The sequence below is a fragment of the Crocodylus siamensis genome, chromosome 5 (assembly GCF_052110815.1).
Source record: "Crocodylus siamensis isolate JL-2025a chromosome 5, ASM5211081v1, whole genome shotgun sequence".
NCBI lineage: Eukaryota > Metazoa > Chordata > Crocodylia > Crocodylidae > Crocodylus > Crocodylus siamensis.
In genome coordinates, this window is record NC_143399.1 from 159465424 (window position 1) to 159490730 (window position 25307).

The 25307-nt window shown below is 43.2% G+C and overlaps 1 protein-coding gene across 1 annotated transcript in view; it reads left to right on the forward strand.

Moving 5' to 3' along the window:
- AGMO (alkylglycerol monooxygenase) overlaps window positions 1–25307 on the forward strand; it is a 333716-nt gene that overhangs the window by 144238 nt on the left and 164171 nt on the right. The window contains exon 6 of the mRNA XM_090046880.1: window positions 10233–10328. Coding sequence (XP_089903006.1) covers window positions 10233–10328 — 96 coding nt within the window. The remainder of the gene's footprint in view (window positions 1–10232; window positions 10329–25307) is intronic.

The following is a 25307-nucleotide window of genomic DNA, read 5'->3' on the forward strand; positions in this document are numbered from 1 at the left end:
GGCAGTCTATTGCAAACCTTGGGGGCTCAGACAGTAAAGAAGTTTTTCCTTATATCCAGCCTGAAATGGTCACAGAGGAGTTTCTGACCTTTTGATCTTGTCATCCCTTGGGGTGCTTTGGTGAGCAAACATTCCCCCAGATCCTGGTGAACACCCCAATAAACTTATAGGTGGCCTTATAGGGCATTACTGACAAGCCTTCTGAGCTTGTCAAAGTCAGCTTTCCTGAAGTCAAGGACTTCTGTAGTACTGACTGACTTGCCAGCTTTACAGTGGATGGTGAAGGTGATCAGCTCATGGTCACTGTTACCCAGCTTCCCTTCAATCACTAGGTCGCTGATTATGTCATCCCCGGTTGCTATTACCAGGTCTAGCAGCGCTTTACCTCTCATCACCTGTAGACTTGTAGAATTATAGTGTCTATGAAATGTATCAAATCTATGAAATTCAGTATTTTGGGTTCTATCTTACCATCTTATTTTCAGTAGAATTAACAGACAAATTTGATAAAAATAATTCAACTGCTTGGCATGATGGCTGTAGGTTGTTTACAATCAATGAACAGGGGAGATCAGGACTACTGCCTTGTAGATATTTATTTATTTCTTCAATACCTCTCCTATCTCAAAGACTTCTATGTTCCTAACTTTACTAGTTTGGTTGGAAGCTTCCTTATAAATATGAACTTCACATTGGAAGAGTGGAGATAGTTGAAGTCATCTACAGCTTAAAACACCCTGCCTCCAATAGTGGTGATTGGTGATGAGTTGGACATATCAGAAATAGGCTGATGTATTTATTTATTTATTGGATTTATAGGTCTCCAAATAAGCCAGGGTGGCTTATAATAAGAGTCAAAGAACTTATGAAAACAAAATAAAATATTAAGAACATTTAACAGAACAAACTACCCTTCAGAATTCAAATGTAGTCCACCCAACTCCATCTCCTCCCAGTTCCCTGCCTCCATGAAATATGGGATTAAATGGTTTTTGTCAGATGTGACATAATTTCAACCAAAATAACATCAGAGCCAGGTAATTTGGGTTGAATGAAAGGACTGTAAGGTGGATAGAAAGCTGGCTGGATTGTCTGGCTCAACTGATACTAATCACTGGCATGATGTCTAATTGGCAACTGGTATCAAAGGGTAGGTCCTGGGGCCAGTTTTGTTCAATATCTTCATTAGCGATCTGGAAGGATGGGATGGACTGCACACTCAACAAGTTCATGGGGACAGGGGAGGAGGTGTAGAAAATACATTGAAGGGCAGGACTAGGATTCAGATTGACCTAGACAAATTGGAGGATTGGGCCAAAAGGAATCTTATAGGGTTCAACAAGGACAAGTATAAAGTCCTGCAGTTAGGATGGAAGAATCCCATGCACCACTACAGGCTTGGGATCAAATGGCTAAGCAACCGCTCTGAAGAGAAGGACCTGGGGGTTACAGTAGACAATAAGATGGATATGAGTTAGCAGTGTACCCTTGCTGCCAAGAAGGTTAACAGGGCATTGGGCTGCATTAGTAGAAGCGTTGCCAGCAAATTGATGAAAGTAATTATTCCCCTCTATTCTGGACTAGTGAGGCCATATCCGGAGTACTGTGTCCAGTTTTGCTTCCCTCCCCACCCTAACTATTGAAAGGATGTGGACAAATTGGAAAGAGTCCAGTGGAGGGCAGTGAAAATGGTTAGAGGCTGGGGCACATGAAGAGAGGCTAAGGAAATTGAGCTTATTTAGTCTTCAGGGATAGGGACACACATTAGACATAAACCAGTTTAAGTGATCAGAAACTGGTTTAAACCTGTAACAGAACAAATGTTCCATGCATAATAAACCAGTCTGAAAATGGCTGAAACCAGTTTGAAATAAACCTAGTTGAATTTAGTATCAGACTTAACTGATTGGGTCAAAACGATTTATGCAATGTCTGTCCCAAATCCCTTCCTGGTTTAAGTTAAATCACAGTCCCCCAGCATCCTGGCATGCTGTCTGGACTGGACAGGGCCCTGCGAAGGAGCTGGGCTGGCCCCTCCCCTCTGCTTCCTGGCTGCACTCTGACAGAGATTGCATGTACAGTGGCATCTGCCTGGTTTCCTCCTGCTCCCTCCCCCTTCCTCACCTCTCCCTGCTGAAGCAGGGATTCCCCCCTCTCTTCTGCCTTACACAGACACCTCTCATCATTAGCTAGCATACCACATGCTGGCTACGGTCTGTGCTGTGGGAGACAGGATAAAGACAGACAGCACAGTGTTGGCCTAGGGCTTTTTGGAGCTAATCAACAGGTATCAGGTAACATCCTTCTGTTCCTTCCTTGGAAAAAGTTGTTTAAAAAAGAGCTTGAACTAATGAGAGAAGCTTTTGTTTTCTTAATGGGCTGATAAACACTGAGTTAGGGGTGATGAACATTGTGTTATTAACTCCCTGCTCGGCTGCTGGGGGAGGGGTGAGTAGGAAGGGGTGCATCCTGCTGGGGCCTGGTCACGCCACCCTCAGAGCAGCACTGTGCAAGGGATGGCAAGGTTGCTCTAGTGCCCCCTAGTGCCTATCCTGAGCCACTGCAGGCATGTGCCTTCATTTCTGGAATGAAAAGGGAATGTCTATACACCTCAGGGGTGACGTGTAGGGGGTGCATGTGCACCTCCCGAGTGTGGTGGTGCACTCCCTACAAAAATACGCTGCTGACACCATTGGCACCGCCTGCGGTCGATTGCCGCTAGCCACCCCTGACCCCCGCCAACGAAACCGCTGGCGGTGTCTGCGAGTGGTCAGCAATCTCTCCTGGCCACCACCAACGCTGCTGACAGCATCTGCAGGCAGTCGCTGACCCCTTGTCAGCACTCGCCACCCCCCTGCCCCCGCCACCAACAGTGCCGATGGCTTCTTCAGGACCTCCCACTTATTGCCACCATGCTACCGCCACTGCTGCTGCACTCCCCATGCCACTGTGCCCCCACAGCTGCCAAGGGCATGCGTCATTCATGATACACCTCCAAATCAGTTCAAGCTTTGCAGGTTAAACTAACCTGCAAAGATTGAATCAATTCAGGCTCAGGCTTTTTGAATGTCTGTCCCTAGCCCAGAAGAGAGGACTGAGGGGGGATTGATAGCAACCTTAACTATCTGAAGGGTGTTTTCAAAGAGGATGATGCTAGACTGTTCTCAATGGTGACAGATGACAGAACAAGGAGCAGTGGCCTCATGCAGCAAGGGAGGTTTAGGTTGAATATTAGGAAACACTTTCTCACTAGGTGGGTGGTAGAGCTCTGAAACAGATTGAGGTGGTGTAATCTCCATCCTTGGACATTTTTAAGGCCTGGTTTGACAAAGCCCTGGTTGGGATGATCTAGTTGGGGATGATGGTCCTGCTTTCAGCAGGGGGTTGGACTAGATGACCTCCTCAAGTCCCTTCGAACCCTAATTTTCTATGATTCTATTATTTACCATTTGAGGGCAATATGGTAACCTTTTCAGTTTCTGTGTGTTTGGTACCATAAATTTAATTGATGGTTCATGAAGGTAGTCCTCATCACTGATGCTGTATTATTTATTGAAGAGGGTTTTAAACCCCTTATAGCCTTCCTTTCTAGAGTTTCGTCCAGTTGGTGGTGTTTACACTTGAATTCATGAGAAAAGTGGAACCAGTTGAATGAAGCCCATATACACTTTTAAATGAATCCTAAAGCTTCATTTTTATTTTGCTTGAAATGTAATTCATCTGCTTTCTGCTTCTATCAGGTATGAGATACAGCACTCAATTTAGATTGGAAGTGTTACACATGCTGTTAGAAGTGGTTTTCTTGGATGGTTATATTTTATCAGTTATCCAAGATAAATATAGGCAATGTTTCTCATCAAGCAAACTCTTTATTTCCTCAGGATTCTCATAAACCAGTCTTGATGTTTCTGGATTGTTGAACACAGGGTGTTCAAAGCAGCTGTGTAGACTTCCAGTCAGCTTTAAGGTTGCCAAGAGTTGTATTAGCTATATGCAGCTGGCTTTCTACTGCTTTACAAAGCTTTTGTCTTATAGTATCAACCTTCACTCTGTTGACATTTACCTTCTTCAAAGACTTTTGCCTTGAGTTATTACAGATAGTTTGACATAATTGTTGAACTTTGCAGAACAGGTGATGATGATCTGTCTGACACTTGACTCCTCTCACAGACTTGAGGATCCTGACATGACTGATGTCTCTTTGACAATGATGTCATCAATCACAAAATGGTGTGTGAAAATAAAAGTTTTGTTTTTATTTGGAAACTGAAAGATAGTTCAGTTGATAAAATAAGATACAGTATAATTTGTATTCTCTGGCAAGCACTGGGACTGCCTATGAACAAAGGTTTCCAGGCCAAGAGAATATTCTTACACAAGTACAAATACAGAATAGCTTCATTGATTTCAGTTAAATCAGGCTGCATTTACACTGGTATAACAGTCCAGATCTGACTTTTTGTTTATAAGTGTTCCAAACACTCAGAGAAATTACTATAATTTTTTTACAACTTAATTATCTCTTCTCCACATTCTGAAATTGACATCGCTCCATAGCCTTGTTTATTAAAAGCACCCAACTTCATTTGTTGTCATGTTGTTTTTCCATGAGGTTGTCAATCCAATTTTATAAGAAGGCACAAGGTTTAAATGAGCTTAATGAGCAAACATACAAGTGATACTTTCCGTGCAACTACTGGTATGTATAAAGTTTAAGGTTCTGCACACTTGCTGACATCTGCGTATTTCAAAAGAAGAATACCTGGACATGGTAAAGAAAAAATGGAGGGAGGGGAGAGCACACACATGCATGTCTTTTTGTTTTGACAACAGCAGCATGTGGTACACACAGAGTTATCAGTTGCATTGATTATAACACAGGTCAGAAATATGTAAAGTGACACTAATGTTTGGAGATGCTTTGTAGATAGTTCCAAGGTTGGTAGTGATACCAGGCAACACACTGAGATCTAATATGTATTTGCTTTAAGCAATAGGAAACCTAGCTGAGAAGAAATGACTATTTAGTTAAGCTTAATGTGTCTGAGCTTTCACAGTTGTCTAAGGCAAATAGAGATTTTTATGCCTATGTCTGTGGCATAAGGAAGTGCTATACAGTTATCCCAAGCTAGCTAGATGTGTGTTAACACCAGAATGTGAAACACTGTAGCTGCATTAGTAGCAAAGTTAATTGGCCTGTGGTCAGGGTTACCCAAATACTGCATTGCTGCTTCTGGAGCTAGCATGCACACAGTTAATTGATGAAATCTCTGTATGGCGCTTTGTCATGTAGTTATGCTGCACATGTTTATTTTATAGGGAGGACTGCCTAGAATCTCTGAAAGCATGAATGCAAACTCTTTCTTTGCATACCCATGCAAATACTTCAGAAGCCTACATTACAGAAAAACCCTACTAAATCTTACAGCATTGCTATTTTCTGGATATCTGGTGTGACAAAGAACCTGTGTGTGCATTTTCCTTGAAACTTAATTTAGTGAAGGGCTGTCAGTCTCTGAGAGTGCTATGATATTTCTGAGTATGTGCAGTTGAATGCAGCTTGACATCTTTCTCTCTCTTTCTTTCTTGACGTGTTATGAAGAGGCGTGTGAGAAAGTTGTGGTGGATGATATGGGATTGTGGGAATGTTGTACTGCCGGCACTGTATATGTTTTAAATTAAACATTATCAAATAATTAAATTTGTATATTAATCTGTGTGGGTTGTGCTCAGGCTGACTGAAAAGATGTGGAAACAATGGGGTGAAACTTATTCTTGAACTTGGAATAGAATGCTTATAATTTTATGCCATTTGAGGGAAAAACATTTGTTATTCCAGTGGATGTAGAGTGGTGAAGCAGATCTATTGTTAGGCTGAAGGGATGGTTTGAGGCTTGAATTGAAAAGAAAGAACTTAAAAAAGAAAAATTATGGTGCATTAAAGACAAATAGGAGCTTAGCATGCTAATGTGGCCCATATTGTTTCTTTGTTATAAAGTCTTAGTTAAGGTTTTTCTTGATTATGTGTTTCACTAAAAATGGGAATCCTCTTCCATTGCTCATACTTAAGCCCAGAAGTAAAGCTTCTATTAGCTGTTAAATGCTTTAAGCTTGACAACACTATGAAATTTAGGAGTACGGGAGACTCTGTATGTAGATCTTTTTTGGCTCATAAGAGTATGGGTGCATTTGCCATTTTCACATCAGCCATCCTCCCAGACTCGCACCTCATGGGATCTTTGCTCTATATCCCTTGATTTGTAAGTGTTTGTGCGGGGAGGGTATGTGTATTGATCTCCCTGAAAGTGAATCCATGCCAGAGCTGCATTTTGTAGCTTTTCTGCAGTCTCTCTGTTCTGTAGAACCCTTATATTTGTGCTGACACAAAGCAAGGGAAATCAACAGGTAAACCCACATTATGGGAGCAGGTCAGGAAACCATTTTCAACATTACATACATTTTCCAATTCTGCATTGAGATGGAATCAATTCTTTTAGAAATTTCTCATCTTAAAAATGAAAGACAATCACCTCAGAATAGGTAGGAGTCTCATGGTTGTGGCACTCATCTGCTCCATATCATCAGTAAGTTCTCTAAATACCAAATTGTTAGGTATACTGGGTCTCTGTCAGTATATACGTTTTGGAGCTGTTTTATCTTGTATAAATTCAATATTTAAAGGAGGTACTTGCAACTGGGTTTCCCAGTATCTCTTACTGTCTATCCCTGTTGCCCAATCAAGTGGTTCCCAACCTTTTTTTACTGCAGCACAGTGGGAGCGGGACAAGGCGTGTGGAGCTGGCTGCCTCCCTCTCTCCTGGGGCTCCTCCGCCATCCAGATTTCACCCTAGAAACTCAACTGTGACCCCAGAAGCTGCTCTCCTGGGTGGACAGACAGGACTGTGAGTTGCAGGGGCTTGTGTCATGACCCTGCAGCCAACCTGCCGTGACTCGGTACCAGGCCATGGCCTGGTTGTTGGGAAAACTCTGGCTTAATGAATACATAAGTATTTACACAAATTGAGACAGATCTAACAGGAGAAATCAAAAGAAAGGCTGATTAACATTATAGTCTGCTGGTTAAGCCACTTATCTGAGATGTAGGGCAGCGATGTGTAAGTCTGATTCACTGAAATCTCAGACTTGACATGGATCATCCACATATCCCAGGAATGCTCTGATCATCCATGGGTCTTTCTTTCTAATTTTGAACAGACATTTTGTCTTAGACCTGACATGGTTACACTTAGTTGACGTGAGTAGGTTCCTTCAAAATATTTTGGAAATTGGAACTTTCCAGTGAAAAATTTATGAGAAATTTCTGACCAGCTCTGTGGTTGCAACAACAGTGGATGGGGTTGCAATAACAGGGATCGGGGCGGGAGGGGGGTACAGGTGACATATTGGAGGGCTAAGGGGGCCCACAAGCAATGAGGCGAGGGAGTGGGGAGCAGAAGCGACATGGCAGAGGGCGCATGTGTCCCCTCCTCTGAGATTTCTGCATCCACAGTGGGGTGTGGGGCTGCTGCCAGGCTGGACCAGTTCTGGGCAGAAGCCACCTCCACAGTGTAGTGGGCATGACCTGGCATGGAAGGGAGTGCCATGCTGCCATGGCTGCCCAGGTGAGGTGCGGTAGTGGCAGTGGCAGTGGCAGTGTGGAATTGTGCCCCTGCTGCTGCAAGGCAGGCAGAGAGTGCCTCAGTTTGCCAGCCAGGGTGGCACAGTGCTCCCTCCCTCATACCAGGTCCATCCTGCTGGACTGCAGAGCCCCCAGGGGGAGGGCAGCAGGGCAGGGAGTCCCAAGCCTGCAGCGGGCAGCCCACATCCTCCCCCCTGGTTGTGCTCTGGATGTGCTGCCCATGGGGGAGTGGATGGAGGCGGTAGAGGAGACAGATTTCAGTTACAGGAGCCTTTGCCTCCCACAGGTGGCAGCCAGGTCTTGGGGGCTGCACGGGGCTGTGGGTCCTGGCACTGGGGCACCTGGGAGGGTGGGAGACTGTAGGCTGGGAATGAGGGGCACTGGCAGGGCCAAGGAACTGTGGGTGGGGAGTGAGGGGAACTTGAGGCTGGTATAGGGCTACAAGATGGGAATAAGTAGCCATGCTGAGGAAATGGGGTCACGCTGAAGAAAAGTTTAGGAAGCAGTGCCCTGAGGTATTTTGTAGAACCTCATCTTCTGCATAGAAGGGGTTTTCACCCATTCTCTTAGCACCTACTTCAGCTGATGGTCTCTTCATATACTTTCATTATGGAATGTAACTTTAAACTGCAAAGAAACATGATGTAATTAGCAAAACTGTGCTTCTTTCTCAGTCTCATATTTACCCATAGATTTATGTGAAGATTTTCACTAACCCACCATTTCCAAAAGAATTCCCAGGACTCAGCATAAGAAAGGTTTTAGAATAAAGACTGTGACTGTGATTATGAAGATGATCCTTACTTCCTTTACACATCATCTGTGAATACCACAAAATTACTTACATTACCTTCAGTCAAAAGGGAATAATTTTATGTACTGCTTCAAATCTCAAAATTGTTCCTCTGAATAATTTTAACCCCCCTTCTCATTTTTTTTAATCAATGTTCATTGAGTTGATCTTTTTTCAAAAAGAAACCCAGTGCTTAACATGTCATCAGACTGTTGCAATCATTGTAAGGAAGACATAGTGCATTTGGTATTTGCCAAGATGATTATGCTGTCATCTTGCTAATATAGGTAGCTCCCTACTACTCAGCTAGCTGCCTCCAGTGAATTCCTACCCTTTGGTATCTAACTCTTTACGTAAGTTGTGTAGAGGGTCTGGGCACCTTACCTAAGGGTGAGCATTCCATTAAGTGGTAGGACTCCTCAAAGTTAATTTTTGTCCAACTGAAACCTTTGAGAATTGTTGTTTTAGATCACTGACTAAGCCAAAAAGCTACATTTAAAAAGAACTGGTTGAACAATATGTTTTGTTATATTTCTTTTTTGAGATAAAAATGTTGGTAAATCACAAATAAGTCCACATTTTTCAAAATAGTCCCAATCATCTGCTTAAAAATTGGGACTCCCTCAAAAATATTTGATATTTTCTTTTCTTTTTTGTGGGGGGGAGGGGGTATTTTATTTTTTGTGAAGGGATTTGACAGATTAAATATGGTTTCAGAGGTAGACCTGAATATTCATATTCCAATGAATAAAGTCTTCACTTCCAAAATTTTAGGCATCTCTAGTAATGAATTTGCAGATTTAATCCAGAGTTTCATGTTCAGAAATACTCAACTCATAAAGCTATCTGTTTTAATTGTACCCTGTCTTTTTTTTTTTTTTACACTTAATTTTTTATTTTTCCCCCCACTTAAAATGAAACGCCTATCCTTAGAGGATTAAAACAATAATAGCCTGTGGGCTATTATTCTACTGTAACTGCTTGTGTGGTATGCTTATGCTGTAGGAAGCGCTAGGTACATTACCTCAGCTTAGATATTTACTGGATGGTAACAATAAATGTCTAAGACATGGGTGGGCAAAATTCGGCCCAGGGGCTGGATGCGGCCCTCTAGGACAATCTATCTGGTCCATGGAGCCCCTAAAAAATTACAAAATTGATATTTATCTGCCCCTGGCTGCTCATCCTGCAGCCCTCCATAGCTGCCAAAACTCAGTAAGCAGCCCTCCGCCCAAAATAATTGCCTACCCTTGGTCTAAGAAGAGGTATTTGCATGATAACAGCCCATGCACAGTTACCATGGAGTAGCTGGCTTTCTGTTTGGTTGCCCCCAAGGTACCTTGCAGTAACTTGTTTCTGCACTTAACTCCTGAAGACCTCTCACAGAAACATGAAAATGGAGTCTGCCAGTTCTCTTGAATGCAGGCATGTGACTTCATTTTTAGAATCAACATGAATGTCTGTTCATTGGCTTATCAGTTCAGTCTATGTAGCTTAGACTAGCCTGCAAAGATTGCATCAATTCAGCCTTGGGCTTTTTAACTGTCTGTACTTAGCCCCAGTGTCAAGGATATGCCTAATATGAATGTTGTCTAACAGTTGGAATAAAGATTTAACAGCCAGTTCCTAATTCTCTTCCTGGTTTTGCCACTTACTTTCTTACCTTTGACAAGTCAGCTGCATTCACTAAACTTTGTAGAAGGCTATGAGAGAGTTGGTGGTATCTAATAAAAGTATTTTATCATGGCTTAAAAAAATGAGTCATAAATAAATATATATTTTCTTTTCTCTTTTTTTCAGGTGTTCTACTTGCCTATAGCTCTTATTATTCCTCCATCGGTATGTGCTGTTCATCTACAGTTTAATCTTCTTTATCAGTTTTGGATTCATACAGAGGTAAGTCAGTGTGTGTATATTTTAAGGCCATACCTAAACAGTTATCCTAGAGTGGTGTCCTGGAAATCCACTGCTGATTTATTGTGTAAGAAAAATCTTTGTCTGACTTCTCTAAGGAAAAACATCTGTTCATTTTTATTTTTTTTTTCAGAATATTTATTGCTAAGTTTATAAGAAGCAATGAGGCCAGTTGGTCCCAATTAAATTTAAAGAAAAATTGTGAACTGTAAAGAATCAAAACGTTTTACTGTTTTAGTATTATATTTTCCAATTTGAGGCTTATTAAACATTTCTGGCAGATACTGAAACTGATTTCATTTCTAAGTGAAATATGACAGTGAAAAAGTTAGAAAAATGGTACTACTTAAAGTTGCATTTGGTGTCAGATAGTCCCTCTTACTGCATCTAAATTCTTAAGTAAAATGGGTTCTGTTCTCCTTTTTATCAATATTTGTGAGGGAACATTCATGGACATGTGAAGTATACCTGCAGTTTACATACATATAAAAAAATAATCCACTAAAATTATTATGTAGATTCCTAAATTTCCCAGGTATTTGAAAGGTTATTGGCTTTATTCCATCTTCCTCCCTTTATACTCTATATAATGCTACTGTAGCACACTGCAGTGTTGAGCTGCTGATTCATTGTCTCTGCCATCACTGTCTCCACCTCTTTGTCAGAGAGCAGGGCAGAGTGGCACCTTGTAGACTAACTCATGTTTAGTGGCAACCTTTGCCACCAGAAGTCCCTCCCCTTGCCCTGGAAGTACTCCTTGTGGGAGGGATGGTGCTGCCATCTTGAAACCAGAAAAACAAAACAAAACACATACTGAAAAATCAAATATCTATTGTAACTTATTTTAATTTCATTTAAGAAACATTTTTGTCCTGATTTGTGTGTGTTTGCATAGTGCATCTAGAGACGATTGCATAATAGCTTAAAATGCAGTCTTTTGTATATTGTGCGTGGGGGGGTAATGGGGTGAATGTAGAAGGTGTGTTGTTGGGGAGTGGGTGTATGTGTGTGGTGGGGTGGGAAGTATATGTATGGTGTGGGTATGGTGGGTAGGATGGGGGTAGATGTGGAAGGGTGTGGGGTACGTGGTTGGGATGGAGTCTGTGGGAGGGTATAGGTGTGTGGGGGGTTATAGTGGGAGAGTGGGGGTATGAGTAGCACCTGTGGGAGGGTATGGGTGTGTTTGGAGTTATGGTAGGGTGTGGGGGCATTGGGGGAGTTCTCAGAGTCCCCAGAGTATGCCAGTCATTGGATCTGCATGTGGTGGCAATGAGCAGGGCCAGCCCTGCCCGGCCCCTTAGCATGCAGCACCTTGTGCCCCTGCACAAGGTGGCAGGGTGCAGCCCAGCCCATCCCCATAGTGCTCCCACCCCAGTCCCCAGCTACACATGGTAGAAAGTTATCAGGTCAGCCCCATTCAGCCCCTTAGGACATTGCTCCCTGTGCTTCTGCCCTTTCACCCAGCAGGAGTCCCTGGCCTGATGGGGCCCTTACCTGCATTTCCATGCTCGCAAGCAAGGAGGCTGGGAACAGCCCCGGATTTGCCAGAAAAGCCTCTGCCAGACATAGATTTCTAGTTTCTAGTTAGTTTCTAGTGCTCCCTGGCTTGGGGCTGGAGGTGGGTCAAGCCAGGCTGAGGTAGTGGGGATGGTTGCATAGCAACCAAAGCCGCACCTCCTATGGGGCCCCCCTGGCTTGCAGAGGGGCAGCCCAAGGCCAGGGCTTACAGGGGACTTACAGAGGGGTCCTACAGAACAGATGGAATTGCCTTGCAGGCCAGACACAGCCCATGGGCCATATATGCACACCATTTTTAAAGTTTAGACCTAAGCCCAGTGATCTCTTGCACACCCAGTCATTTAAATCACCCAGTGCTGGGTTAGGGAGATCTGAATGTAATGCCTGTATGAACCCTTGTTAGCCCAACTGCCTTCACAGTAGAACTTGTTTTATGCAATGTACAAGAACTGAAAGAACTTAATAGACAGGAAAGATAACAGGAGCGGGAAATCCAGGTGTTACTGGGGTTGGCATATGGTTGGGAATAAGTTGTAGTTAATAATTTGTTTACATAGTATTTTATCTGCTATCTTGTGTTATGTAACAGTTGTTATTATTTAACTATAGTTTGCACTGGCCATTTTTTAAAACTTGGCATTAATTCAGGATTCAGTCCCACAGTCAGATCTGCACAAACCAACTTGTCAGATCCTCCTTTAAAAAGGGAAATTCACATTGGCACCCTTCATAGAATCAGGGCCTGATTCCCTATTCTGTTGCTAGCTGTGGTTCTGTACTATTTCTGCTGCGCGTGATAGTATTGGGAACTGTGGGATACATAATTTCTTTGTGGTTCTGTTATAATTCTTAGCTGGAATCCTCTGTGTGGTTACATAGCATTAATATATGTGAAACTGGAGGGCCAGTATAGACGTAACACACCATTTCTTTCCATTCCATCAGTACAAACTGTTATAACTGTTCTGTGAAACCTCCCATGAAATCTACAGATTGCTCATAGATTTATGCTTATATTAGAACTAGGTGTGTCACTGAAGGGAAGTTTTAGCTTGAAATTTATATATAAAAAATATTTTGATATCTTTGTTTTGTAATCCTTGCTACTAGACATTTATGAAGAGGAAACAGTTAAAATGAATATTCTCATTCTTTTGAAATTATTTTGTTCAGCAGTATTGAAAGTCTGTTAGTACATGTGATGTGCTAAAGACAATTTCCTCTTTAAGAAAGCAAGGTCAGCATGACTTTTGAATAGGAGAGAGAGAAAAAAAATATCTGAACATGTTTTGAGAGAGATTTGTTTGGACTCGTAAGGCACTGGACTAAATGATCTATGTTCAAATTTAGTAATTTAAGGGAAAATTATTCTGGACCTTATATGCCGGCGTTCAGCTTGAAGGAAATATTTATGGTTTCAATAGAATGCCACGGCATTTCCCCAAACTTTAGCTTAGTGTTTCCCGGATAGCATCACATGGTGAATAAGGTCTTTCAGTACTGTAGCTTTCCCCTTTCCTAAGTCCCTGTAGTTCTAATTTCTGTCAAGCTTCCCTACCATATGAACAGACAGAAATCTATTTAATTTTGCTCATGTACTCTTGGAGAAAACATACAAAATCCTGAGGGTTCAAAGGGCTCATTTTTATGCATCCCAAGTAGGCCAGTCCTGCCGCCAGATTTCCTGTCATATTGCTTCAGCCTACTAGGTATGAACTTACTCTTGGCCCTTTATGTAAAATATGTATAGCTTTTTTAGCATTATTATGTGTTCTACTATGTATAATAAGAACCTTAGTATGAAAATTATAATGGACTGATACAATGGATAAAGCCTTCCCATTGTTCATAAAGAAGCGGTTCCATATTGTAGTGACTAAAATGAATGTAACTTCATAGTTTCATAATTGGTATGGTCACAAGGGACCTGAGCAGATCATCAAGTCCGACCCCCTGCCATGGCAGGTAAGAGTACTGGGGTCAAATGACCCTGGCTAGGTGATTGTCTAGCCTCCTTTTGAAGATCTGCAGGGTAGGAGTAAGCACCACTTTCCTTGGAAGCTGGTTCCAGATCCTAGCCGCCCTGACTGTGAAGTGTAGTGTCTCCTGATATCTAGCCTGAATTTACTCTCCATCAACTTATGGCCGTTATTCCTTGTTCTTCCCAGTAGTGCTCGGGAGATGTTTTGTGATGGCTGTGAATTATAATTTTAGACTTCCGTTAAATATGCTTCCATGACAAGGATCTGTTGTCTCAGCTTCCTCTGTTGCAAAGTTAAATCACATAGTCATGTCCTGTCTGAAATTGTCTGAAAGTACCTGAAGAAGATTTTTAATTGATGAATAGTGCTTAAAAGTCTAAAATTCTCCAATAAAGCATTATAGTTGTTTAAAGCTGGATTTGTTCATTGATGTTAAAAACAAAGATAGAAAAACAAAATACATTTCTGTGGTGCTACAAAAGAATAGGTAAAATAAGTCAAGAAAAATAACAGCGGACCCGAAATAAGTCCAACTGACATGGTATGAAGAAAAAAAAGCGCAAAACTGGACCTTTACTGATTTGGTAGAAATGTCTGTACAACTAGACCATTCTCACCTTAAATGAAGAGAGTAAAATAAAATTACTTTGGACAAAAAGCACTAAAAATGTAATTTTTCAAAAGCCACAAAATGATTCAAGACTGTTAGTGACAGACAGAAATATTCCATTTCAGTTTATTTTCACAGGTGATTCGGAAGGCCTATGGTTCACATTTAACTATATCCTTCCGTTATATATTATAACAGCCAATAAGTTAGTCTTGTTTATAACCCGATAGACACCTGTGAAATACAGGAATTAGTTTCTGTTAGTTTAGCTCCAACTTTTATGAGATGTCAAATTGTATTTGGAAGGCATCAACTGAATTAATATCTGTAGTAATTGTGGCATTTGGTTATTCTTTGCCATTTTGATATGCATTGGTTTTTATTTAACTTTCAAATTTAGAGAGAAATTATGATTAGCCCTACATAGCGTACACAGATATACATTAAAGAAATCCCTAGCTCCTAATTCAGTCTTCCTGCTTCATTGGTCTGCACGAATGGGAAAACGCAAACTTTTGGGACCATCATTAGTAGTTACCATTACTGGGTGGAGAGGAGTAAGGAAGTGGAAGACTTCGGCTCTACCCATTTTCCACAAACATAAAAGGCAAGTTGTTTATTACTGGTACAGGTCAGTTAAGGATAATTCCTGCCAGAGTGGTGAATGGGGAGCGGAAAGAAATTGTGATTGTGTACAGCCTGTAACACCTTAAGATGGCTCAAAAAATGGCTCAAAACTATTATTAATATAATAATATTAACAGAAATTGGAAATCAACTTACTGGACTGGTTAAAAATTTAACCTGATTTTTCAAATTTTAGGGGCTTGGGAAAATATTTTCTTCTGAAAAGTATCTGCTGTTAAAGAAAAACTTCAGTCTTCTTTTCCTAAGGAAAAAAATACTGAAAACAAAATTATTTTGGTTGAAACTGAAATTATTAGTCCAAACCCCAGAATACTTCAGTTTGGAAATTCTGCTACAGTGCCTCATGAAACTTATAGTTCACATTCCCATTCTCCTCTAGGGGACAGGCCACTTAACACAACTGATGTCTTTTATGATGCACTGCCTTTCCTTTCCACAAGGGAAAATAATGAAGTGTTAGAGGAGGTGTAATTCTATCAGGGAAATCTGGCATGCAGAGGACAATTGGAGCATGAAAAACTCAAATTGCAGTCCTGTAAGTAACCACAGCAGACTTTCCAAACAGAAATATTTTGGATTTCTACTGAAATGTTGTGGATTTTGGCTGAAAATTTGAACATTTTAATTTCTGTCAAAATAAAAAATAAATAAATCGGATGATCTGGGTCCCTTGTCTTGCAATTTAGTGCTCTGTCATTTTTCATGGTTCAGATTCTAGCTGCATTTGCACATGTGAACATCAAAAGGGCTCTAGCTAAAGGATAAAAGTGTTTGCTAATGGTTATCCAGTAACTTCTCTGAATGTGTTAACTGCTAAAATAGACCCTGCTCTCTCTATATAATAATAGGCAAGTGTCCTGGTCAAATTCAGTCTCATTCTAGCCCCATGCAGATTATTCCTATAGCTGGTTGGGAATTATTCAGCAAAATCATTATTGTCAGAAAATGTTGATTTGTCAAAACCAAAATATTTTCACAGAAATATATTGATTTTGTCAAAAAGCTGTCACAGTTCAGGAAGAGTGCAAGAAGGGGGATGTATGAAATGGAGGGGGGATGGTAGTATCCTTGCTACTAGGGTATTTGCTAAGCTAGGACATTATATCTGCTTTTTTGAATTACAGTGACAATTTTTAAAGGTTTTGATTTTGTTCTGTATCAAAACTGAAAGAAATATTTGAGACTTTCTGCTTTTAGTGAAAATGAGTTTTTATTTTCTGGCCAGGTCTGATTAATTCTGCTATTAGTGGGAAGCTCACTGGACTACAACAATTCTGGCCAAATCCTGAAGTCCTTACATTGGTTAACTCCCACCTGAGTTAGAACTGCATAAAAAATGAAGGTTACCTTCAAAACTTACTTTTCAGTTCAGAATCACAATAAATTACAGTATAAATTCAACGACACCCCAAATTATAAGTAAAATATACACTACTACCTAAGGAAAGTAAGTACCTTATTACATCAAGGAACCTATTTGTTACCATTCAATTTCAGAAAGTTATCCATGTGACTGGAGACATATGTGCTGTTTTAGCAGATGTAGCTTATGGTACTATAGATACAGAAAGCCTATTAGAGACAAAGGTCTAATGACCAGTATTTAAAAAAAAATCACAGAATCTGTTTAGAAGTCAGAAGTCTATGAAAACAGAACATAAGATAGATGTTAGATAAAATATTCAGTTATTTATCCTTAGATCCTAATCTATATAATCAGTAGGTTTGTTTCATTTTGAATAGTATTTTTCAGATGTATATACTTATCCTCCACTTTGACTGCTATTCACAGAAATTGAAAGATTTATATGGACAATGATTTCAGGAGCAGACATACATGTATCCCATTGATTCATGTTTGAAGCCTTGTGTTTTAACTAATCTACTTAATAAATACTCCCACCCAGTTTTTTTAAATCCAGACCAGGGGGCTTCCCTGTGTCAGTGGCAGCATTAATCACCCCACACTAGGGCTGTGCAAAATGGCAATGTTTCATTTCAATTTCAGATTTGCCATTTCAAAGGGACAGTGTTTTGTTTTGCTGTTTTGAGGCACTGTTCTGTTTTGTTTTGCTGAAAACTGTTTAGCTGTTTTGACACGTTTCATTGTTTCGCTCATAGGCTATAATGGGGAATCATGAAAATGCCTATAACTTTGTTATTTTATGCCTGATTTGGATGAAAATTACAGGGATAGTAGCTCCTTCTGAGGTCATGAAGCCTGCCAGATTTCAAGTAGCTAGGTGTAGGGGTTTCTGGGAAATTGTACTTTGTCATGGAGTAGGGTCCCTAGAAATGGTTGTGATACCCCTAGGGCCCTGTGACCATGCCAGATCTGCCCTGTGGGCTCCTTCTCTTCTTACCTGCCACCACATCTTGTTGGAAAAGGTCACCCACTGTTCCAGGGTGGCTTATCTCTGATTTGGGGGGATGGGGGCTTTCAAGTGAGAGGGGGACTTCTTTTTGGGCACACTCCCACTGGTGCCAGACTGAAGAGGAGCAAGGGCAATTGGGTGGTGCCTGCAGAGATGCATCAGCATCCCTGTGGTGCTCATGCATTTTGCTTCCTTGCTGCTGCTGGTTTTGGCTTAGCAATGCAGGCAGGTATCATATGTGGGATCATCTGCCAGCTCAAAATGATCCCAGACCACACTACCCCCTCGCTTCTGGGTGCAAGTGCATGTGCAGATGCTGCCTTTCCCCCCTACTCAGCAGGCAGAGGCACAGCAACAGGAGGAGTGGACTCAGCTGAGCCACTTGCCTCCATAACCTCTACCTCAGCCTCCTCTGAAGTGCCTTCTGGGGAAGGAGACCTGGCTCTAGGGGAAACTTGGGGGGTGTGGATCACAAACTGAGATGAATCCTCTTCCTTCCCCAGAATTTTCCTTGCTATGGCACTCAGATCCAGCTCTTCCTCTGGCACTGAAAGGCTCAGACTGGGAATTGAAAATGGGGTGGAGGAGCCCTGCGTTTTGTTTTGGTTTTGGTGTTTTGAGCTTGAAACGCATTGAAACACCTTCGGAATGAAACATCCATCGAAATTTTGCACAGCCCTACCACACACTATCTTGATGCATTTCCAGAGCTCACAGAGTTAACACTGATGCCATCCACCCCTCACTTTTATCCATGCTGCTGATTTTAGTTGTCAGTTGACTAAAAACCCTGATTTTGGCAGTGGTAGGGAGAAGGGAGCAAGCAGTAATACAACTCCCTGGGTTCCAAAACTGCACTGAAACAGCAGCTCTGGCAACTGTAAGGATAAAACCTGCTACTGTAGGGATTCTAACAGTCATGGTGATGAGCCCCTTGGGCTAAATCCAGCCTGCAGAGGTGGGTGATCCAGCCTACAAGAAGCCCTGAGGGCCAGATGACCTATATCTGCAGGTTGGATTCAGCCCATGGGCCCTATGTTTGACATTTGCAATCCAAATGAATTAACTGGGCCTCCTGGAAACAAGTCACATTACATTCTAGTTGCTGTCAACATTTTTGAAATCGTGTTGCTTTATGCATATTTTTAAAACTCAGTGAAATAAGTTTCAAGCCCACCACATTTAAAATTAATCATTGTCAAAAAGTATAAGGAAATGCTTAGCTTGCTATATAAAAAAACTAGTCCCATTTGTGTGTCATTGTATCCTGTTATCATTCAAAGAGCCAAGCCTTCATGCACTCAGCAATTTTGACAATGTTCAATACAGAAAGAAGAGATAAAAATCAAAGAACAGAAAACCATTAAAATAATTTAATGTAAAATGCTGGATATCAGGGAAAATCTAAGTAGGACACCTTTGCCTGTGGAAAAAAGCTTTAAAATGATCGATTAGGTTTGCTAACATTCCAAAAAGTGAAAAGGTCAACTCTCAGAATTCCTCTACCTACTTGATCATCTTTTTTCTACTGAGTAAGGGACTACCCAACCCATAGGAGAGACTAGGTGACTATTTATTATTCAGTGTAAATGGTTTTAATTAAGATTAGTCTTTTTCAAAGTATTGGAATTGTTTGCTTTTTTTAAATGAGAAGCTGAAAAATTTAAAAAATCATTTTTCCAAGCACCTGTATTTATTTTTTTTGGCTTTCCCTTTTTCTCTAAATTTTTCCCTTTAGTCATTTTGTCGATGAAAAAGAACTGAAAAATGAAAAATCAGGGAAAAAGAGAAGAGTAAAGAAAACAAGATGGAAAATTAGTGGTTGTCTAAAGTTTATTTTTAATTTTTCTGTTTATTGTGGAAAATATTTTGTCAGAAAATGATCATAGAATCATAGAAGTAGGGTCGGAAGGGACCTTGTAGATCTTCAAGTCTGACCCCCCGCCTGGGTGGGAGAAAAGACTGGATTCAAATGAGTCCAGCCAGGTAGTCATCAAGCCTCTTCTTAAAGATCCCCAGGGTAGGAGCCAACACCACTTCCCTTGGAAGCTGGTTCCAGATCCTAGCCGCCCTAACTGTGAAGTAGTTCTTACAGATGTCTAATCTAAACCTACTCTCTAATAATTTGTGTCCATTGTTCCTTGTCATACCAGGGGGCGCTAGGGGAAACAGTGTCTCCCCTAAACCCTTCTGGTCCCCCCTAGTGAGTTTATAGACAGTCACCAGGTCCCCCCTCAGCCTTCTCTTGTGAAGGCTCAACAGGTTTAAGTCCTTCAGTCTTTCAGTGTAGGGTCTGCCCTGTAGTCCCCAGATCATGCGGGTGAGCCTCCTCTGGACCCTTTCAATGTTGTCCACATCCCTCCTGAAATGGGGCACGCAGAACTGGACGCAGTACTCCAGCTGTGGCCTGACCAGCGTCGCATAGAGGGGGAGGATCACCTCCCTGGCTCTACTTGAGATGCACCTGTGGATGCACAACGAGGTCTGGTTAGCCCTACCAACTGTGACCTCGCATTGTCGGCCCGTGTTCATCTTGGAGTCAGTATGACTCCAAGATCCCTTTCTGCCTCCGTGCTCTCAAGAAGGGAGTTTCCCATTCTGTAAGTGTGCTGCTGGTTTCTACTGCCTAAGTGCAGCACCCTGCACTTGCCAGTATTGAAAAGCATCCTGTTTATGTCATCTCACTCCTGTAACGTATCCAGATCTTGCTGCAATCTTTCCCTCCCTACTAGTGTGCTCACCTCACCCCAAATTTTGGTATCATCAGTGAATTTAAACAGGCTGCATTTCACCCCGTCGTCCAAATCGCTGATGAAGAAATTGAACAGCGCAGGCCCAAGGACTGAGCCCTGGGGGACTCCACTGCCCACTTCGCCCCAGGCTGAATATGACCCGTCCGCCACTGCCCTCTGAGTATGACCCTTGAGCCAATCTGCAATCCATCTGACTGTGTAGGCATCAATGCCACAGTCGCCTAGTTTTTTGTCCAAAATTGGAAGAGCAGCTGGTGTTTCTCAACGAATTTTTGGTGTTAGCATTTTTCAAAAACTAGTTTTGAAATGAATGAGAATAAAGTCTGAATGACAATATCCAGTGGGGTTACTATAGGGCAGAGGTGGCCAAAATGGGTGATCCAGGTGGCAGCTCGACTGCATTTCCCAGCAGCCCCTGCCCTCATGGCTGGGGCTGGTTTTCATGGATACCCCAGCTACAACTTCACATGAAAGCTCAAGGCTGCAGTTCCCATACAGACCAGCCTCAGTCATGCTGGCAGGATGCATGGCAGAGCAGAGCAGGGGGCTGCTTTGGAGCTAGTGGGATCTTGCAATGGGGGCAGCTTGCTCCAGAGCCAGGGTAGAGCCCTGATCTGCAGTCTGCACACTCTGGGCAGGGGTGCACAAGCAAGGGATCACGGCTCTGTGCCTGCTCCAGACCTGGCTGTCACCGTATCAAGGAGCCGGGGTATGCAGGCTGCAGATTGTGGTTTTGCCTTGGCTCCGGAGCAACCTGCCCCCATTGCAAGATCCCAGCAACTCTGGAGCAACCCCCTGCTCTTCTCTGCTCTGCTGTGAGCCCTGCCAGTGCAGGTGAGGCTGGTCTCCACGGCAACCCCAGCCTTCAGCTTTCGCTTGCAGTTGTGGCTGGCCCCAGCCATGTGCAGGGGCAGTTGGGAAATGGAGTTCACTGCTAACTGGATCTGGCCTGCAGGCTAGACTTCGCCTGTCCCTGCAGAGGGTGACCATATGTCCCATTCAAAATGTCTGTTCAGGGCATCTTATCAGTTTCTTCAGCGGAGTGCTTTTGTTCCATTTTCAAAACCTTCCTGCCAGAGGACTTAACTGGTATGCTGAACTGTATGTCTGCCCGTTCTTGCCCTGACTAAACAGGTATGCTCTGCTTAGAAGCAGCAGAGTGTGCTGGTGAATGATGAAGGAAGAGAAAGGGCAGTGGCTTATTTTGAGACTTAATAAATATGTTCACTGGAAATTAATAATACTATAATATTATTTTTCATACTTCAGAGCTTGGTCTCTTGGTCTCCACATGATTTTCATTAATGGAAAAACCCACTGAAAGATAAGAGACATAGGAAAAGACAGTATTACTAAGCTAGATTTTTTTCCCTAGTAGCAGCAGAATGTTGCATTACTTTTGATGAGTCATATTAAGACATCCATGTAGGAGAGGGACCTATTAATAGCTCTGTGTTTTTCAACTTGAGTTAGCTAGTGATTTATCAGGTGATTGTTGAGATCAAGCTTGCATTGTTGAAGGTTGTAACATGCATGTGCTGTTTACCTAGCAAGAAAATGATTTTAATCAGTTAAAGAAGTTGCAATGATAACGACTTATGGCAGTGGATCAAATCCTCAACTTGTTGTGTGTTTGTAGGTCACATTATTAAGCTCTGAACCTTCTTATTCTGGTATTGTCATTTACAGAAGCTAAGACATTCAAAAGTAGCTACTGATTTTAGCTGTCTGAGTTTTCAGTTACCCAATTTATAGGGTGACCATATTCTTTTTAAGCATATCTGGGATAGGGGGCCATACCTACACCCACATCCACACCAGCCTCGTAGACATTGCAAGGAGAGGCAGGGATCCCAAAGCAGCTTGAATACCAAGGGGACCTGCGGTGGCTTGGCTTCTCCCCTCTGGTGCTGGTGCAGAATATGAGTCACTCACTCCAAGGTGGTCAGTGTCTCAGAGGTGCATGAACAGGTGGGCAGAGAACAGCACAGCAGGCCCAGCAGTGGGGTAGTTCAAGCAGCCAGATGGGAGCCACGGAGAGCCTGAGCCCAGTGCATAGCCTGTTATCTGCAGCCTCTGCTTGGGTCTTGGGGGGTGGAGGGGAGGACGCTAGCAATTGCGCTTTGATTTGATTGCCTTCAAGGGTCCTATCCAGGACCTGGCTATAGCAGCCAGTCCTGGCCTTGTGATGTTGTGGAGATGCAAGTTGTCCATGGGCCACGAGATCTTGCCTCAGGAAGGAGCATACCCCAGGGCTGGCAGGGCTGGTGCTGCTCTGGGACGTGCTGTGTGGGGGACAGGAAGGGTGTGCCCCTGCTGCCTTGGGTGTGCCCACTGGCCTGCTTCAAAGGTAGCTCCACACAGACACAGCTGCATGCTGGGAGGTATGGGGGGTGGCTGCCCCTGGGCAGAGCTGTTAAGAAGTCCTCAGCACCTGGGGAGGGTGGGAGCTGTAGCATTACTAGGCTTTTGACACACACAAACACCCTGCCCCCTGGCCCTACAGTTGCCCTGATGGTGGGGGGGGGTGAAGTGGGACAGCACAAAGGCTGTCAGAGGCTGGACCTGGCTGCAAGTAGTCCCTGTGTGGCACCCCCAGGCTCTTCCTCTTCACTGCCGGCACCTACCAGGGGATGCCACACTAGCCTGGGCATCAGCAGTGACTGCGGTGGAAGGGTACAAGGCTTCCAGCAGCAGGCAGTCATTCTGCTCACCCCATCCTGGTTGATCCCCACCCCAGGCAGGAGGAGCAGTGCTCTGCCCAGCCTGTACCCCTAGCCTCCAGCCACTGTTCAGAAGAAGCTGGGCCAGGCATGCATGGGCATGGTGGTGCCACCAATCTGTGGCTTCTGTTTCAATTTTAGCTAACTTGCCATGGTGCTGGGACAGCCTATGAAATCTGGGACTGTCCTGGCCAAACTGGGACATATGGCCAACCTACTAATTTGAGAAGCAGTTAGCTGGGGTGGGGGGGGGGGTGTACTGCCTTGAAAGCTGTTTACTCTGTTGAGAGCTCTTCAGCACATCCTCTAAACATAAACACAACCCTTCTACTAAGCAAACAAATAAAGGACAAATAAAAGTGGGGGTAGTAGGAGGGACAGGTAGGATTGTGAGGAGACTATCAGGTCTACAGGATGCTTTGGCAGATCCAAGGGGCTTTATGGGATCAGGGAGGGGGTTGTCCATAGAGGGGTACAAGGGTCAGGGAGCTAAAACAGCCCACTCTGGCTATTGGTGTGGAGGAAAAGTGCAGGCCTGCGACTGGGGGGTGAGTGGTTGGATTTTCCCAGCCCTAGGGCTGCACTCCAAACATGCAGACATTCGGCTGATTGAGCGTGTGGTGGGCCAGTAGGGGGTGCTCCTGTGCTGAGCCACCCACCTGACTGCACCCGACCACCTTCCAGGCTCCAAGTGCCTCCTTGGGGGTGCCTCATGTTTAGCCAACCCCCTTCCAAGAGCACACCCACTAGCTTGGGGGTAGTGCCACCACCACCTACCCAGATTCTGGCACTCTGCCCCCCTGGGAAACACAGGCCTGGTAGTCCTTGAGGGTAGTCGACCCACTTCAAGATCTTGAGGTGCCTCCCTCAGTCTGAAACACAAATAGTGGTCTCCCTTTGTCAGCCAAAGCAAGGGGACCCCAGGGCATAATCTAGACCCACCCCCAATAAGTCTCCTACACTAGGTACAAAGGCAAAGTTTATTGGTTCCAATGAGTAGGTTTGGAACAGGGTACAGGGTAGAACAATATCAGAGAAATCCCATAGAGCAAATTGGCATGGCTGGGTAGCCTTTGATCATGCATCTGAGTTACTGCAAGCTATATATCTAGTTAGATCTCAGGTAGCTTACTCACGAGTATCATCCAGAGGCAGGTGGAGATTCCCTCTGGAGGCAGGCAGTTCATTGATCATGAGTTTCGAGAGAGAGCAAGTTTCAGATGGTCCAGCTCTTCTGTCTCTGAGTTTTCATCATGGCTACTGTCCCTCCTCCTAGGCAGTCCTTAACTTATATAGACATTATGACCTCATTTACCTGGTCCAATGGAGACCAGCATTTGTTGGCTGCCAGCCAACCAATTTGAAAGGCATCACTGGTTGCCAGGCAGACTGGCAGGGTCTCTAGCCCTCTCCTGGTCAGGTTGGCATTACTTAGAACAATAGGGAGTGTAAGCCCCTCACCCATGTATGTGATGCCAGTCAAATAGGCAGAGGGAGCAGGTTGTCCCCCTCCCTCAGGAATGTATCCAACTCAGGTTACCTTAAGAGATGGGATGTCTGCCCTCTGCAGGGCCCATGTTAACCAAATTGTCACAGAGCAGAGTTTTTGGGGAGAGGCAGAGGTGGCCTGTGCCTGATCTAACTTAGTGCATCTCCTCTGGTGAACTAAGCTAGATTGGGTCGACCATTTTTTGCTGAATCTAACCTCCACAAATGTATGTACAAATTGGCCCTTAGGTCAACTTAACCCTAGTTATCTAAGTGTAATATCTGCACACATCATTTTTCCCTGCTGCACTTAGAAAGACCCGTTAATTTAGGCTTTCTTACATTTTTAGCCAGACATAACACATGCATGGGGGGTTTTGTTCCCCTTAAGAGAAGGCTGGAGTACTCATTTCTTCCAAAGAGAAGTAGAATCCCCTGTTGAAAGCGTTAACTGAAACATTCACATCAGATGCCAACTTGATTCAAACTTTGGCCTGCTGATTGAGAGGTAAAACAACGATGAATGACAACAATCTGCCTTCAAGATAATTTATTATAAACACATTTCTTAGGACTGTGTGTTTATTGTATAAACATACCCTAACCTGACTATCCATTAAAGTTAGGCTTTTACCTCCCCATTTCTACAATGCAGTTTTATCAGAAATTCACCCCCTATGAAACTCTTTATGATCCCAACAGGCTTGATTTCTCCCGCTTGTTTTATTTCCAAACTATAAATATTGTTTTTTCACTCCTCAGTGTGGAAATTTGGCTACCTCCATATTACATGCTTACTGGAGTAGAAAACTGCCTAATCAGATAGGAAAACAGTTGGCGGTGTATAAATCAGGATTTGCCGAG